Raw genomic sequence first — 18,284 nt, forward strand, 5'->3', positions numbered from 1 at the left:
CAGGCGTCTTTTAATTTTGTGGCTGCTGTCACCATCTGCAGTGATCATGGAGCCCAAGAAAGTAAAATCTCTCACTGCCTCCATTTCTTCCCCTTCTATTTGCCAGGAGGTGCGGGGACCAGTGGCCATGATCTTCGTTTGACACCTTAGCATGGCTGATTTCATGGCTAGTGTACAGTACTGGGAAAGTGTGGTTGAGGGGATGTTATACTTTGCAAAGCAGCTGGCTTACAGAGTTCCTGATTTTAATGTTTCTTCATTGCTGTAGCCTTAATTGTTCTCCTTTTGTTTGTTTTCATAATGCCAAATTATATTCCATTTCCCCCCTCCTGTAAGAGGTTTTACTTGAAGACTCCCATTCATTAAAGGACCTGACTGTTTATTGTGTGTGTGTGTGTGTGTGTGTGTGTGTGTGTGTGTGTGTATTTAATGCAAGCAGATACTGATTCTAGGGTGCTGCTGCTCATACACTGGAATAGCCGACTCCCAGATACTGTATAAAGCATGGATTCTGCTGCAGTTTAGGCACTTGCTGAAAACCTTGTTTGCTTTGGTGTTCGATGGCTCATGACTTCAGCTATTACAATTTTCAGTTTTTGGGCTGCTGTGTATGCCGTACTGTGTGCATTTTGTTTTTGTACATTACATTCTTTTTACTGCTGTAAACCACGGAAATACGTTTCTAATGACAAGTGCTCTACAAATATTTATAATAAATAATAAATTCTGATCTCTTTATGTGTGTTGAACTTGATTGAATAATTGCTGAAGTAATCGAAAGGCAAATGTAGTTTGTGTACGGGCCCTAAAAACCTTTACTGTGAATGTTTAGGTTCATTTATTCAAAGCCTTGTCACTCCCTATCTTCAGAGCAGCTCGTTTGATGCCAGCTTTGAGCTGTTGTTTGAGAACAAAGTGACAAATAGCTTTATGTGTGAGGCAGTTTATCGTCCTCAGGCCTGTTCTAGCTTTAGAAAGAATTGCCTGGTACAGCTTGCCTTCACCCTGAACCTCCGTTCCCATCACCTTCTTATTTACATTACTAGTCAAAGTTGCCTCTTGCAGGCGGGCAGCAGAATCCAAGCTATGTTTAGCAGAAATAAGTGTTGCTTCCTTTCCCTTTGGTTGCAAGACTTTGCTCCGTACTTTGCAGCTCTAAAGGTGTGGTGCTCTTTACACTTTAGTGAAATGTAATTTCTCTCTTTGCTTTTCTCTTTTCTTCCTCCTTCAGGACTCCTGAACAGTGTCCAAGTGTAGTTTCCTTGTTGTCAGAAAGTTACAACCCCCATGTCCGCTACGGAGCAGCCATGGCCCTAGGAATCTGCTGTGCTGGCACCGGGAACAAGGTAAGGCCCACAGGCTTGCTGTCCTTCCTCTTCCATCAAGGCTGATACCTATACCTGAAGAGTTCACGGTTGGAAGGAACTCCAGAAAGCCCACGCTGCCCATTAAGTCCACCATACAGTGTGCTGCACGTAACCATGCTTGTGTTAGGATTGCAGCATAAGACTTCAGAATAGAAAAATGGATCTATCATCTGGTTTAAAGTCAATTTAATGTATAATTTTTGAAGAAAAATACATCCTATCTTTGTTTTTAGGTGATACAGACACCATCTGACCAGTTTTCCCTTCCTAGGAGATAAAAGGGAATGGTTCCTAAAAAGGTGCATGCTCTCTGCAGTTTTCCTAAGTACGTGTCAGGGGCATTTCTCAGCCAAAGAAATGCACACAGCAGATAGGCAACTCTTTATTGTCAAAGGTAACACCTACAGTCACTTCTACAACTCTGGATCCTGACAGACACCAGTTGAGGGTCTAGGCAGCTATTCCCAGGCCAATAATCTCAAATGGACTTGAACCGAGGGCCTCCATGGGCCACTGCTTTGCTGTTAGACCTCCTGCAGACCAGCTCTTCATCTCTCTGTGCCTTTCCACCATGATCAATTACTGGCTTTTCCTGTCTCTGTGTAAGCTACCCCTTCCTGTTTGCAGGCTCCCATATAACAGAGCATCTGCTACATTCAGCTCACGGATTCTGCTCTGTGCTTTTTTGCCCTTTCATATTCCTGCTTTACTTCACCTTCTGAGGATCTCCTCCGCCTTGCCACACTCTCACATGCTCTGCAGAAGCCTGATATACCCGGATTAACTTTCCGGAATTGATTTACTGTCAGCGACTGTCAGCACGCTGACATGTGTGCACCGGGCGAAGGGGGGCTGGAGTCTTGACTCGGGAGAGGGGGGCAGCGGTCTGTGGGGACCTGTACCAGCCAGGAGGCAAGAATCAGAGGCAGGAGAAGCGTCCGAGCCGGAGGAAGAGGCAGGCCAGGCAAGTGAAGGGCCAGGGGCTTCCTCACCCTCTCTTCCACCACTGTCTCCCAGAACCAGGAGAGAACTGAAGAGGGAAGAGCAGAGTCACTTTTCACGCAGGCGTAGTCTCCTGCGATGTGCACGGGAAGGTACATAAACTGGTGGAGAGAGAATGGAATGGTCCCCTGTTGCTGATGGACCTGGGAATAGCTGCCTCATTGCTAGGTTGGTGTTTATAGGTCTCCAGAGCTGCAGGAGCAACTGTAAGTGCTCTTTGACAATAACAAGTTCACTCTCTTGACTGGGAAGTGCCCCTGGTATTTCACTTCGCTTCTCCAACCCACAAATCCATTATGCCCCCTTGTTCAGACTCCTTGGTCCATCTTTCGAAGAGGCATTTCCTTTTAAAGATCTGGATCTTCCTCTCCTCCCTGCGCCAGGGCATGCTCTCTCCACCAGACAGTGATGTGGACTAAGCACCTATGTTGCAGGAAGGGTGGAGTAAGCCCCAGTTTTACCCCCTCTTTGCAGTGCGAGCATCTGCCTGTAGTGGACAAAAATGGTCAGCCGTTTGGTATTCACAGTCTGAGTCTGTTTTATTTCTCAATTTGTATGGGCAGGATAATAGAACCTGCTTGGCTGCAGCTCTGTACTTTTTTATTGTTTATTTCTAAAATAAAAGATCTCGAGCATCTGTTTATATCAGTGTGTCTTCCAGGGCCTGCATCAACCTATTTTAAAGGCCAAGTTAATATTTTAGAACTAGGGAGATTGGAAACGGAGTTAAGCTTTTAGTTAGGCCAAAGAGGCACTTCCTCACGCATCCGCTATAAATAGGCATGAACTCACGCAGTGTCACAGATTAGGCCTGGGCCAATAAATGCACAAAAATACAACTCGGCCTTGTAAAAGGCCATATAATTAGAGCAAAGGGTTTTGGAAAGCTTGTGCTGTGAAAGAAACAAAAAGTTCAGAATAATAACCCCTTGTACCCTAAACCTGTACTCCATCAGCCTGTCTTTTATTTAAGACATGGCTTCTTCAGGTGATTTTTAAATCTGATTCTGTCAAGGATGCTATAGTAGTTGTATTTCCTGTGTCAGCCTGGCGGGTGGGGGGCAATGGACTGCACGCCCTTTGAGGTCTCTTCCACCTCTCTGATTCTAAGTGGGTCATCAGATCGATTTTCCAGCTCTAAAGTGGGTTAGTGAGTAAATTTGGCATGGAATGTATGCGTACTCATCTGCTCCAGGGAATCCCCACAGTGCTGATTCAGGTGTGTAAGAGGCTGAGGTTCCTACAGCCCATTCTGTGCTAAGAGTATTGCCCTCTGATGCACATCATCATGTCCTGGGTTTTGATCATCAGATGTAGAAAAATTACTTTCCAGGCCTTCAACTAGGTTTGCACCAAATTCCAAGTTTCTATGTGGTGTGAGGTGGGGGGGGGGTTGGGGGGGGAGTGTGCATATACCCAGTTTTTCTAACAATCTGAGTGTGTTTGAATTACATAATACCACATTTCAGCTTTTAGTCACATGGAGGTACACAATTTTGATACCCCTATAATTGATGAAGTCATCCGTGTGTTTTGGACTTTAAAGTGTTGTTGTTTAGTCGTTTAGTCGTGTCCGACTCTTCGTGACCCCATGGAACAGAGCACGCCAGGCACTCCTGTCTTCCTATAAAGTATTTCCATACATTTTAGATGTTCCCTCCTTTTCCTCACATGCTTCCCCTCAACCCAGGTTCTTAAATTTTTAGAGGTCCAATTCAGAGACTGCTCCTTTGAGAGAGGTGGAAATGTAATTGGTGAATAGGATTTTCTCAGTGTGAGCCCTGAGGCACATCAATGAGTCAACTAAAGTGCATTGATGTTCAAGGAGCTCATCAAGCCTGGTAGTGGTGAGACAAAACAAAACTCCCCGTTGCCTAAAATAGGCATCATTTATAGCATCAGATAAATTGCTTACCTGTCACACCTAAGCTTCTAACAAACACAGATTTCCTTCAGGAAAGTGTTAAATCTCCCTTCTGTTTTTGAGCTTAAATTGAGGAAATGCTTTTTAGAAAACAGTAATCACTGTTTTCACACCCTTTGCCCTGTTATCCGTGTGGTGGGCAAATATATCAATCTCAATAAAAATAAGCAAAGCTCTATTCCGTGGCCTTCTTGAAGATCCTAATCTGATAATCCTGATGAAAGCCTGGTGTTTAAAAAGTAATGCGGTTAATATTATGTGTGCTCTTCTTTTTTTCTCCGAATAGGAAGCAATTAATTTGCTCGAGCCAATGACAAATGATCCTGTGAACTATGTGCGTCAAGGCGCTTTGATTGCGTCTGCCCTTATCATGATCCAGCAGACAGAGATCCTCTGCCCAAAGGTGAGTAATGGATCTTCAGCCAGGGAGGTATGCAAGAGAGAAAAGCCCTTGGCTGAAGGAGACAGAAGCTTCTGCAGCCCTGCAATAGCAGTTGCTTTAGCAGGTGGCATTCTTCAAGGAACAAAACTTCATTTTTGTAACGATATTTGAGTTCAGTAAATTGCAAGAGATGCTTGGGCGTGAGTATCATTATATCAAAGTGTGTCATCTCCAAGGAGCTACCGTTGTTGCTGTCCAGGGGACAGAAACCTCACAGAAACGCTCCTCTTTCCCCAGGCAAACCGCTGAGGTCGCTGTTTTAAACTTGGAGCAGTTTTCATTTTACCGCCTGTTTGAGTGGACTATTGGTCTTTCGGTTACAGATAGGTAGCCGTGTTGGTCTGCCATAGTCAAAATAAAAAAATTCCTTCCAGTAGCACCTTAAAGACCAACTAAGTTAGTTCTTGGTATGAGCTTTCGTGTGCATGCACACTTCTTCAGATACATCTGAAGAAGTACATCTGAAGAAGTGTGCATGCACACGAAAGCTCATACCAAGAACTAACTTAGTTGGTCTTTAAGGTGCTACTGGAAGGAATTTTTTTATTTTGACTATTGGTCTTTCGGTTTGCATTCAGTAGCATGTTTGATTTTACACCTTTCCCTGGTTTATGACTCGGCCTTCAGTGCAAGGAAAAGCTAAACAGGGGAGTAAAAACTCTTCAGAGACCAAAGCCACAGGCCAGCACAGGTAGATGACCAACTGGGTGGATCCATTGCCCAGTTATGAAAACAGCAGAGCTCTGGAGGCCTTGGGTGTGATTTGATGGGGACAATCAGCATATCCAAGGAATGTTTACTTCTTAGTGGGTCCTCCATGCAGAGGAATGTGCTGAAGTTCATTTCTAGTCTCCAGTGGCAAACAGGCAGCCTCTTGGGCCTCTGATTTTGGCTCAGGAGCACATTTCTCTCCCAGTCTCGATCGTGGGATGGCCGCCCACAGTCCTTCCCAGGCTAAATGAAGCTTTGGTTCATACCACGCAGCCTGAGAAGGCCGTGACGGAGCATTGTGTTGGTGACTCATTTTTCAGGACGTCGCTTTCTCAAACTTCCTTGGAAGCGCTGCTCTCTGGGATATTGCCCTGCATTTTTTTACTGAATTTGGAGGTTTCTTTCACTTCTGTATCGCAGGGCTGTACGTGGGCCCATGGTCCATACTAATAAATAGCATGTGTGAGCATATCTTGTGTCTGGTACGAAGGTTTTGTAACTTAGCCATACTGGATTTCCTGGAACAGGCCACCATTCTAAATTGTTGTGCAAATTTTTGAAGTGTAACTCCCTTCTTTAAAAATAGCACCTTGTCCTGGGAAACGACATGTTTGGCTTTCTGGGAAAGGCGTCCTGGATTTAAGTTGTTGCAGCAATGTAAAAAAGTAAAATGCCTTCTCGAAACGGCAGTTTAAAAAGTAATATTCTTTCTCAGTGTAGGTTGGGGTGGATTCAGTTTAAAACAACCCACCTGTAGCATAAGACATCTGAGAACATCCACATGTAAAAGCCTCCCTGTTTGTACAAAAGTGCTAAGCAAGAGGCCTTGGCAAGCATCCTACCAGGTTGTTCCAACTCTCTGATGCATGTAATGTCATTAGTTAATAGATCTGATGTAAAAGCCTCATCCTGTTCCTTTGCATGTTAGACTTGGGAAATTGGGAGGCATCTACTGACCGTGAGCACAGCTCTCTCCCTTTCCTGCTGCTGCTGCTCTCCCCGCATATTGTGCCAGTGGTGCGCTATGTGATATGCAAGACGACGCAGAAGGGAGAAGCTGCCTGTCTAGAGTTCCTGCAGTCTACAGAAGATGGGCAAGAAGGTGCTGGGCGTTGGAGATCTGTACTTCATAATCATTACTGGGGCTAAGATATGGGGGAATAGCCGAAGAGCTTCTGTGGTTCAGGAAAGGCTGAGGAAGAAGGCTACCTTGATCATTGGGGTAGTGCGTCTGGCTGTTAACCAGAAGGTTGGTGGTTTGAGTCCAGCCAGGGGCAGCTGTGGGCAGGATTCCTCCATGCAGGGGGTTGGACCAGATCATCCATCGGGTCCCTTCCAATTCTATGATTCTAGGGCTGTCTGTAGTCCAGACTTTTAAAAAATAAATGTGTAAACTGTATAAAGCATTTAAACCAAGACGAGTTACATGATTTTGCCTATTTTACATTATTCTGACCCACCACAGAGTTTTTCCAGGCAGGGGGAGTGGCAAGGAGCTGAAGCTCTGCACTCTGAACACGGGCAGTTTTATCCTGCATCTTTTCTGGCACCTGGGACATTGCCCACACTGTGTCAAGCCTGCCACAAAAACCCTTAAGGACTAAAAACTTGATTTTTTTAAAAAGAGGGGAGCAAGAGATTCTCAGAAAGCTGAACCAGGTATAACATTTTAATGCTTCAGCTTTCCTTTGTTCCTGTGAAGTTGGAGCAACATATGTTCTCGGTTAAGTAAAATGCTGCGTTTTGAAACCCTAGGCAGAGATAGAAAGCATCTTCAGATTTCATTGACCAATAAAACACTGAACAAGTGCGGTCAAGATTGAAAGCAAGGCAGTTGTAAGTGCAGTGTAGTCTCTAAACCAGTATGCAATATTTTAAAGTGCACATGTCACACAGACAATATTGGTGTTTGTTCCTTAAGCTTACCCGCAGGATTGGCCCTGCCACTTGTTTTACTGGATGCAATAGGGGTGAAGCCTCATTGAAAATATGTCTGGATTTTTAAGCCAACCTGTACAAAGAACCAGGAAAAAATATTATCCTTGGTCGACCATACCAATGGGCACCACAGCCAAACACAGTGTGCATCATTCCTATCTATTTCTGAACAAAAGGAGAGGCTCATGAGGCGCTATCGCTTTCTGGCACTTGGTTTGTAAAGCAATGCAGAGTTCTTATCAGGTGAAGAAAGCTCACTGAATATGATCAGCTCGGAAGAGCAAGGCCTGTCTTGTTTGCTAATGGTTTTATGCAAGCCGCTTTGAGATCCTTTTCAGCAGTGTAGGGTGTAAATGCTTTACCTAATCGTCTATGAATACAGCTGAGGATGGGGAAAGTGGAACCTGATCTGGATGAGCTCATGGATTACACTAGAGAGCAAGTAGAGTCAACTGCAGGATAATAAGCCCTCCTGCTTGATGCTGTTGTCTTACCGGCTTGCCACAGAAGAAGGAAAGAGGGTGGGTATTGGTTGATCCAAAGCAGATATCTGTACAGCTCGGAAGACATGGGAGCAGTTAGCATCTTTGATTTTCAAAAGATGAACTAGATGGAGTGGAGAGTTAGTCTTAGTGCAGTGGAGCATAATGTTGGACTTGGACGTGGAAGACCTGTGAAGCTGGACTCATTTCTGAGCCCTGGCAGATCCAGACATTCTTGGCACCAGTACCCCATCCATAAAATAGGAATGATGAATTTTCCCTTGGGGTGGTGGAAAAACAGAATTAAATACAGGGCCAGCCCAAGACATTTCAGCACTTGAGGTGGACCCCAAAATGGCTCCCCCCTGCCCGCTAGGGAAGAAAGGGTAAGAGAGGATCCACATCTATGATCGGGAACAAGGGAGGAAGCAAATCAACAGCAAGATCTGCTGGTCCAGTGGATTCTGCCACCTGAGGCAGTTGCCACGCTTTGCCTCATGGGTGGGCCGGCCCCGATTAAATGTTGTGGGGGGTAGGGTTGTGGCACTGCAGTAAATGCAGCCTGCGGTGGGGGGTTCAAACCCAAGCTGCTTTTGCTCTGCATACCATTACTAAAAGACCTGCATCTAGCCACACAAGTCACATTATTTTGCAATTGGCTTTGTGAATTGAGAGCCATTATGATGAAGTGGATTGGGTGTTGGATCTGAACCGGGGAGACCTGGCTCCAGATCCCTACACGTGCATGAAGCTCACTGTGAATTGGCCTGGGCAAACCTACCTGGACCCCAAGATGTAAGAGATAACACAAAGCTTTTATAGTATGCTGAGCTCAAGCGCACACTCTCTGCCTGTGGCTTCCCACAACTGCTGTTCCTTTGGCTTCTTTTTTGCTTTGGAGCCCCTTTCATGGTGCTGGTTCTAGCCTTCAGAGGACCAGTTACCTGCTCCCATGTAGGGCTGCCTGGGAATTGAGATCAGTGCCAGAAGCCCTTGCTCTCAGCGCCATCTCAGGAGACTCAGCAAGTGAACATGACCCTGCACTGCCCTCCCAGTTGGACTTGACCCAGCTCCCTCTTCATGTGGCATCTACCAGAAACAGAACACACCTTTACTTCAATGGGGGTTTCTTTGTGAGAAACTAGCCAAGTCGTATTCTTGCTAATTTTAATGTAGAACATAACCGACTCTTGCAGCTGCCAGGCTTCTGTTTTTCTTTAGTTTTTAAGTTTTTAGTTGCATTTCCATTTTACTGATCATATTATATTAGTAATATATCCAATATTCTGTGGTATCCAACGAGTGTGTCCTGTCAGCATAAGGATCAATGCTTGCTCAGTTAAACTTTCCTCTCCAAATCTGTTTCAGGGGCTTGGGGGAACCCCAAAAACAGATTTAAGGGGCGATCAGGCATTGGGGGGCACTTCCATTGTGCAAGCAGAAATCCTTACACTGATAGGACATGCTGGTGGCATTACCATCCTGTGCTTTCATGGTTTTGTTGTGTACCACTTTGATTACTTTTAATAAAAGGGCAGGCTATAAGTTTGTTATTAACCTTCCCAGCAGTGAGTGGCCACAGTGTTGGTGGTTGCTGTTGCGTTGGCTGGTGTTGGGGGGCTTGCCCTCGCTTCACTCAGGGCAATGGGGAGGGCAAGCAAGTCTGGCTGATGCACCCTCAGACATTCCCTGGAATCCCTGCGCTCCTGTGTCAGGTAGCACAGCGTTCCTCGCCAAAAGGATTGACGCGGACTTCGGCAGCCAGAATGCGGAAAATGCAGGAGCCGGTGCTTCTGAGCAGCATCACATAGTCCATAGAGCCTGTCAGTTGCACAATGGAATGGCAAAAGTGCTTCATTTCCAGGAGCTGCTATGAGCTGTCGAGAGTGAGCCGTCCTGACAGTTGGAGCTATAAACTGAGCTGCCGTGTTTGGGGAGCAGCCTTCTGGGGCTGTATTTCATTGCTGGCTCCACTGCAACTTAGCTGAATATAACCTGAGTGGCAGATTCAGTGGGCAGCTATTGATCACATCCTATCATAGAATCATAGAGTTGGAAGAGACCACAAGGGCCATTGAGTCCAACCCCCTGCCAAGCAGGAAGCACCATCAGAGCACTCCTGACATATGGTTGTCAAGCCTCTGCTTAAAGACCTCCAAAGGAGACTCCACCACACTCCTTGGCAGCAAATTCCACTGTCGAACAGCTCTTACTGTCAGGAAGTTCTTGCTTCCTCTTATGAGCTTCCTTTTGAAAAGTGGCGCTGATGGACGCTCCACCATGTGTCAGTCCAGCAAGAGCAGGGGCTTTAAAAGACATTTTCAGGCAGCAGTTGGGAAGACCTCCTTTGACCTGCAGTGCATCTCAACCGGGCCTGGAGCCAATCCCCACGATGGCTGGTGGTGTTGGGGAAAATAGTGCCCCGGTTTCTCCCTTGCAGCTGCTTATTGTGGTAGCTTAAAGCAGTAGTGGGGGACACAGGTGGCGCTGTGGTGTAAACCACTGAGCCTTGGGCTTGGCGATCGGAAGGTTGGCGGTTCAAGGCCCCATGACAGGGTGAGCTCCCGTTGTTCGGTCCCAGCTCCTGCCAACCTAGCAGTTCAAAAGCATGCCGTGCAAGTAGATAAATAGGTACCGCTCTGGCGGAAAGGTAAATGGCATTTCCATGCTCTGCTCGGCTGAGTCATGCTGGCCACATGACCCGGAAAAACTATCTGCGGAAGCGTACAAATGCCGGCTCCCTTGGCCTGTAGAGTGAAATGAGCGCTGCAACCCCAGAGTCATTCGCAACTGGACTTAACTGTCAGGGGTACCTTTACCTTTACCTAAAGCAGCAGTGGTCAACCAGGTGCTTAGAGGGTATTTATTTTCTGCATTTATCTCTCACCTTCCTTACATCCCAGAAGCCAAGGGTTCCCAGGCCGTCCACACATCTAGGCACTGACCAGAACTAGACCTGCTTAGCTTCAACAAGGTTGCGGTCTCCTGTGCTTTCAGACATGAGGGCTCCCGGAGTTTGTACCACAAAGCCAGCTCAGTACTTCACCAGCAGTTGGGAGGAGATAGGACAACACTGGGCTTCAGGTGTTCGCTGGGCCCTCTCTCCCAAGTATGTCTGTGTTGCGGAGGCATAAAACCAGGGTTTGCGGCACAAAACTGCCTTGGAATTTTGACATAAGCAACGCTGGTTTATGTGCTTTAGGATCCTGCTTTTAATATGTCAGTGCGTACTTATAGGTAGTGCCACAGAACAGGACACAATTTTGATTTTTGAAGGGTTTCCTGGGATTGGACAGTTTGCAATTAGCTTGGTTACTTTCTCTAAGGCATTGAGTGGGCTGCTGTTCAGGTCTCAACCAGCCTGTTTAATTTTGACCCCTCAGCAGTAAAGCCTGGCTAGTGGAATTCCTTTTGACTTGAACGCTTGCTGTAGACGATCCTTGCGCCCGGTGGACTCTAGAGGAAGAGATTGTGGCATTTGCTCTGCAGTGCCGTGAACAAGATAGCCCTGGCGCTTTGCTTTAACACCACAGTTGGTAGCCTTTTTTAAACGCAGGAGCTGAGCTGTTCTGGCTTTCGTCAGCCACAGAGATGGTGAATGGCCTGCCGCAAATGAAGTGGAGTGAATTGCTGCCTGTCTTCCACCGTTGCCCTGGACGCCACACCCAAATGTACCCCAGCAGGCCTTTTTCTAAGGCCGTAAAACTTCAAAGAGCCATGGAGTTCTGTCGAGAGGGTGGAGGGCACGCAACCCACAGACAGGTTTCGTACCTTGCTCTAAAAATATCGCCGTGTGGCCCGTCCTTCCCAGTTCTGGTCTTCTGGCCTGGCAGACCTAAAGAGCTGGCAGTTAACCACAACGGTAGGGTGTCTAGAATAGATGTGGATGGAAGGAGGGATTTGGAGGTAGTCTTGCTGTGAAGGGAAGTGCCCCATTCATTTCGGGCGGGGGGGGCTGAGAACTTCAGTCTGCAAGCCACCATCCCGGTGGGCTGCAATCCCTGCTGTTAATTAGAGGAAGAGGGGATACTAAATCAATTAGATTTTTCTCTTTGGGCACCCACCCCATCCAGGGTTATACTGTAGGCTTCACAAGCTAGCAAATGTAGGCTTTATGAACACGGCTGTGTGCATTATGCCCTTGGCGTGGCAGGGAGTTGAAATTCTGCACTTGAAATTCATCACCAGGAGACACTGGGTTCTGCAACAGGTATAAATCATTTCACTTGGCAGAATTTATTCTCCAGTTTTTACTATTCTGCATATGTCTTGCTTTATTAGTCAAAGGGGAAGGGGGAGGAGTTTTGCCCAAGCCACCTCTGGTTTCTGCGGAGGCTTAGCAGACATTGCCCCATAAGTTTCCAAGCACATCTTGCACTGTCCCATGAGGACTTAAAACATGCTGATGGGAGGGGGGGAGTGTTAAATGTGAAGCCTGAGTTTTTTGGGAAGGTACATCCTGCGTCCAGTATTCTGTGGGCTTTCTGTGCTCCCCTGGAATTTGTGGGTTTAATGTGGAGTTTCCTTCAGGTGCTGCACAACTGTTTGCTGGAGCAATTGTATCAATAGGCTGGGTCTGAAATATGCCAAAGAATGCAGAGACAACAGCAAAGGTTCTTTTGCAGTCTCTGGCTGCTTTACATGTCAACAGGCCACCAAAGTACCATCTTTGAGTTTCCGCCACACACCTTTCTGGCTTTTGTTCTTTGTAGAACTTGCAACATGTATAGCAGCCGAAGGTAGTTTGCAAAAATTCCCCTCTCTCCCTCTTTTTTGGTTTGATTTCCAGGCCGAAAGCAGGCAGGCCATTTTTAATGTAGGAAAAGCCTCTTTCTGTGGAGAGGGTTAGGATAGTGGTGGGGAACCTGGGGGCCTCAGGATAATGGTTAGACTCCACTTCCTCATCCCGAGGCAGTGTGGCCATTGGTCAGGGATGATGGAATTTGTAGTCCAGGGACATCTAGACAGCATCAGGCCTACATCATACTCTATGAATTTCTCACTTAAAATGCACATACACCCAGAAATGCAAAAGCACAAATCAATGTAATCCTGTGGAACATTTAGTAGGACCCTCATTGTTAAAAATGAGTCGTGCCTCTAGTTTACTCAGGTCAGTAATTCCCCATTTGCGTGCCACGGTGATGTTTGCATGCAGCAAGAAATTGAATAAACGCTGCGATGATGAATCCCAAGGCCTCCGAAAAGGCTGCTTGCTGGGTATGTTTATGATTCATCACAGCTCTAGCCATTTCCCTTTTCAGTCAGTGTCCCCTTGCAGGTACAGAGGTAGAAATCTGACACACGTGCGCAGTGGATGTGATTGGGTGCAGGAAAGCACGCAGAACTGCCTAACACCTGAGGGGGGGTTGCTTGCTGCATCTCTGTGTGAGTGGCTGTTCTGGAAGGCCCTTTAGATCAGGGACTTGGGCAACAAAAAGGGGGTGGGAGATATGGGTTCCTCTGTGGTGTGTGATTCTTCTGTGTTCAGATGACCGGCATGCTTAAGCTCTCAGAACCGACTCTGGCATTGTCATCAATCACCTCCCAGTCGGATGTGGCTTGCCAGTCCCTGGACTGCATCCTAGAGCATCGCTGGTGGCGCTAAATAGCTTCCATACCCAAGTACCGTGTCGCAGGGGTCCAGCCAGCCCTCCCATCGTATGCAGAGCCCTTTGCTGTCAGACTACAGACGCCAGTGTGAACATTAGCAGATCTGCGGAATGTCTCCCAGCTCCGGCCGTGATCTGTTTCTCTGAAGATTTGATTACGGTGTGGATTCTAGATCATGGCCCATGTGGCTAGCAACTTTTTTCTCTATCTTTTTTTTTATTTTCAGAGTTTATAGCAACTGTCAAGGTCTTATAAACAACATGAGCCCACATGTTCTGGAAGCCACAGGAATGAAGAGGCAGCACCCTGGGCAAAAAGCAACCTGGTTTTAATCTGTCTTCCACGTGCTGCAATGCCTTTTGGTTTCTGTCTCTCCCCGCTGACACCCCCCGCCCCCAGCACAAAGTGTTGAAAGAAGCTCAAGCACAACATCCCCTGCTCTGCTGGAATATTTTAGGCTTTTATGTGTTCCCTCCCTCATAAGCAGAATCTCGTACCAGGGGAAGAATTTGGCACCCTGAGAACATCAGTTGTTGGGAAGAGCTGTAAAACTTTCCCTTGTTGGGCTGGCATTCAACATCTGGATTAAGCTGGCATGTGTGCAGGAGGGTAACTTTAATTTCACTGGTGTGGTGGTCTTACTATGTGTATCTTTTAAAAAATGAACCGTTTGCCCATTCTGAGCCGCCAGGAAGGAATGGAAAAAAGAATCATGGAGTTGGAAGGGACCACACCGGTCATCTAGTCCAACCCCCTGCAATGCAGGAATCTTTTGCTCAATATGGAGCTCGAACCCACAACTCTGAGATCAAGAGTCTTGTGCTCTGCTGACTGAGCTATCCCAGGAGGAATTGGAACTGTGTAAATTTTAAACCACAAAAAAAGCTGTCATGTGTGTGTGGTATATGGTGGAAGAAACGTGCTAAGAGGAAGGCACGCTTGGCAAATCCACACCGTGATGAACTCTCACCCGGAAACCAATGTCCCCACTGTGGAAGGACAGGTGGATCCACAATTGGCATCCACAGTCACTTACGGACTCATTGTTAAAACCGTGTTTATGGAAGACAATCTTACTCGGCTACGAGTGATAGAAGAAGAAGAAGATGTGGTGGTGGGAGAGATGTTGTTGTTGTTTAGTTGTTTAGTCGTGTCCGCCTCTTCGTGACCCCCTGGACCAGAGCACGCCAGGCACTCCTGTCTTCCACTGCCTCCCACAGTTTGGTCAAACTCACGCTGGTAGCTTCGAGAACACTGTCCCACCATCTCGTCCTTCTCCTTGTGCCCTCCATCTTTCCCAACATCAGAGTCTTTTCCAGGGAGTCTTCTCTTCTCATGAGGTGGCCAAAGTCTTGGAGCCTCATCTTCAGGATCTGTCCCTCCAGTGAGCACTCAGGGCTGATTTCTTTAAGAATGGGGAGAGATAACTTTAGATAAATTTACTTGTGATTCATATAGAATCATAGAACTGTACAGTTGGAAAGGGACCCCTTGGGTCATCTAGTCCCCTGCAATGCAGGAATCTCAACACGCCGTCCCCCATCCAATTTGAAACCATACTGGACCCTGCTTAGCTTGGCAAATGTGCTATCAGTTTTACTGCTGCACCACTGCTGTTGCCAGTGACAGTCAGTGTTGCAGATGCCTTCTAAAAATGGCGTTGGCATGTGTGCTAGGCTTCTCCAAGGGTGGGACCCTCAGGCCTATAGTTGTTAAATATCTGCCTATCAGACACCAATGTTTGTCATGGGACCTTGATGGGCAATTTATATAGGCAAAGTTACAGTGGGAGGGAGCAGTTGAGCCCCAGAGAAGTGCCAGGAGTGCAGATGGCTAGCCTGCGCTTCTGCGTCAAGCCACTCCACCTCCCTGCCTCCGGGACATGATACAGGTGCCCTGTTTCTTTTGTACTTGATTTATTTCAGACTACATCCGACTCCTTCCTAAAGGAGATCTGGAAAGCACTATAAAGTAACAGAAAACAATAGAAAACAGGGACACTCTCAGCAGCTCATAATAACTAAGAGGGCACAAAAGCCCAATTAATCAGAGTGACACAGGCCCAGGAAGGTATCCTCTTTGCAGAAAACTCTGGGGTGAATTCCTTTTTGTCCCTGCCCTTGTTCTCTGAGACGGGGAAGCTTGTGGAGCTAAGCCCTGTGTAAATGCCCATGGGGGGAGGAGAGGGGAGCACTTAAAGTCCTCGTTAGTCTTTTAGTCAGTTCGCCCCCCACCAACCGGAATTTGTTAAGAGACTTCAAACCCATCCAGGGAAATAAATGCCGAATGCACGTAAAGCAGTTTCCTTGTTTTCTTTCGTCGTGGGCTTTTACGGAAACGCCGCTCCATTCATTACTCTAAAGCAATTCTAAGCATGCGGAGGAATTGGCTTAGGAAGGAATCATATTAGCGGCTTCCATAATTTGGTTTGATTTATTAGAGAAAATTGAGTAACGGGGAGGAATTGCATCCTGCCTTTGGAACATTCTTTCTGCCCTTGTCCAGAAATGTACAGGCTGGCTTTGTTGACTCCAGCGCTAGGATTTTCCTTCTTATGGAAGGCAAGAGAGGAATGGCAGTCCCTGCAGCCTAGGAAGATATTACGCCATTATTATTATTATTATTATTGTTGTTGTTGTTGTTGTTGCTACTGATTCATGCCATCCGGTTCAGATTAGCACTTGGTCAGATGGTTAAACCCAGGATTCAGTTTGCTACTAAAGGGCAAGGAGAATGGCAGGTGTGTTTTGAACATAGTCTTCCTAGATAAGTGCGATCTAGCGCTTGGAGTCTCAGACCTAGACGAGGACCTGCGAAACCAGGGTTCAGATCCCCACTCAGCCAAGAAAGGCCACTGGGTGCCAGTCACTGCCTCTCTGAGTCTCACCTGCCTTGTAGGCTTGTTGTGAGGATGAAATGGAGTGAGGGGAAAAGTATGTATGCCACTTTGAGCTCATTGGAGGAAAGGTGGGATATAAATGGAACGGTGAATGAATAAACCAATTTGTTTAAAGGATCACAGAATTGTGTTTGGAATCCCCTGCACCTTGATGGGTTTCCCTTCTGCAGTTTTGTTTTGTTTCATACTTGTGTTTCAAACCTTGCCCTTCTCTTCTCTCTTGCAGGTCAGCCAGTTCAGGCAGCTCTATTCCAAAGTCATCAACGATAAACACGACGATGTGATGGCCAAGTTTGGAGCAATCCTGGCTCAGGGCATATTGGACGCAGGTGATTTCTGCTGCTGCAAGGAGGTGTTGGGTTCAGTCAATTCCTTTTCATTTTATTGTTCAATTTGCTGAACAAATCGGTTGGAACATGCAGACTTGCACGAAGCCCAGTGTAAGGTTTTCCCTAGCCACGCTGATCTCTCCACTTCCCCCACAGAATGTGTACCTTGCCGCCGTCCTTGTTTTCCTTTAAGTACTTTGAATGATTATGAAACTATGGTAATGGGTCTATTTGTATAGTCCTATCAGTATGCACAGGGCTTTACAGATTGCCCATCTTGTGTGCCGTAGCAAAGCGAGGCATTGTGTCCTTGGATAGTCAAGACTCTGTCTTGAAGCATCTGCGATCATTATGGACGTGTGTCATTTCCAGGTTTCACAGGACAGCTTTTTTTTTTTCTTTTTTTTTTTAGGATCCTGACCTTTGATGTGCATAGGGATGCTCCTGGCGTGGAGACTAAAAGCTGGCAGATTTGTTAATACCTAATATTTAGAATTTGCGAAGAGTGGACAGTGCTTCATGTGTATTATCTCAGTAATCGTTACAACAGCCCTGCTAGTTAGAGGCTGAGTCCTGTAGCTGGATCAGACCCAAAGGGGGGCACTGTTGAAAAGCAAGATAATATCCTTCTGGATCACGCCAAAGGAGCCTCTATTGCAGCTTCCTGTTCTCGCAGTGACCAGCTAGATCCCCACAGGCAGGACCTGAGTGCAACAGCGCACTCCCCAGCAACTAGGGCTCAGAGGCATGCTGATTCCGACTGGGGGACCAGGGCATAGTCTTTGTGGCTGGTAGCCGTGGATGGCCATACCTTGCATGGATTGGTCCAAGCTCCTTTTAAAGCTGCCCTGGTTGGTGGCCACCCCAGATGATGTTCACCCTCATTTTGCAGAAGGTGAGAGATGCCGGCTTGCCTGAGGCCTCCCCACAGAATTCATGGCAGCTTTGAGCGGTCAAATGCATCTGCAAGGGGCAGCAGCAGTCCTTAAGGCTCCTCGGTTTCTATCTTGCATTAAGCTCCTGCACCCAGTCTGCAGTCGCTGTCCACCCTGCTTTGCATGTCTTCATCGCATTCGTAAGCAACTCATTAGTCCCCCGAGTTGTTAAAGCACCAATAGCACATCAGCAACACGAAGAGCCAAATGAGATTCTGTCTTTTGGATTTTATTGCTTGCGTGAATCACTTGGCTGACACGTCCTGAAATTGGACCTGCCTCGGGTTGTTGGTTGTCTGCACAAACAGGGCTGACCTTTCTTCTCAGAAATGCATATCTCAGGTTGTCCCTACATTGTCACAGAAGATTTACAGCTGCCTGCTGATGGGAAGACGTGGTTCTCTGTTTGAGGGATGGAGTGATAACATCTCGGGTCTTGGGGACCTTATTTCTCAGCTGCCATAGAGCATTCCCAGGCCACAGAGTTCCATGTGACTTGATCTCCAGAACTCCAGATCTTTCTGGGAGAAAGGCATCTATAAATCTCTCTGGCTGTAACTCAGCCTTCTCCAAGCTTCTGCCCTCCAAATGTTTTGAACTGCAGTTCCCATCAGTCCCAGCCAGCACGGTTTTGGCAGCTAA

General features: G+C 46.9%; 1 protein-coding gene across 1 annotated transcript in view; it reads left to right on the forward strand.

The window, feature by feature from the left end:
* PSMD1 (proteasome 26S subunit, non-ATPase 1) overlaps window positions 1-18,284 on the forward strand; it is a 91,631-nt gene that overhangs the window by 59,569 nt on the left and 13,778 nt on the right. Inside the window, exons 17-19 of the mRNA XM_082224025.1 lie at window positions 1,232-1,346; window positions 4,580-4,696; window positions 16,605-16,707. Coding sequence (XP_082080151.1) covers window positions 1,232-1,346; window positions 4,580-4,696; window positions 16,605-16,707 — 335 coding nt within the window. The remainder of the gene's footprint in view (window positions 1-1,231; window positions 1,347-4,579; window positions 4,697-16,604; window positions 16,708-18,284) is intronic.

Source organism: Podarcis vaucheri (genome assembly GCF_965113315.1).
Source record: "Podarcis vaucheri genome assembly, chromosome: 5".
In the NCBI taxonomy this organism is placed as follows: Eukaryota; Metazoa; Chordata; class Lepidosauria; order Squamata; family Lacertidae; genus Podarcis; species Podarcis vaucheri.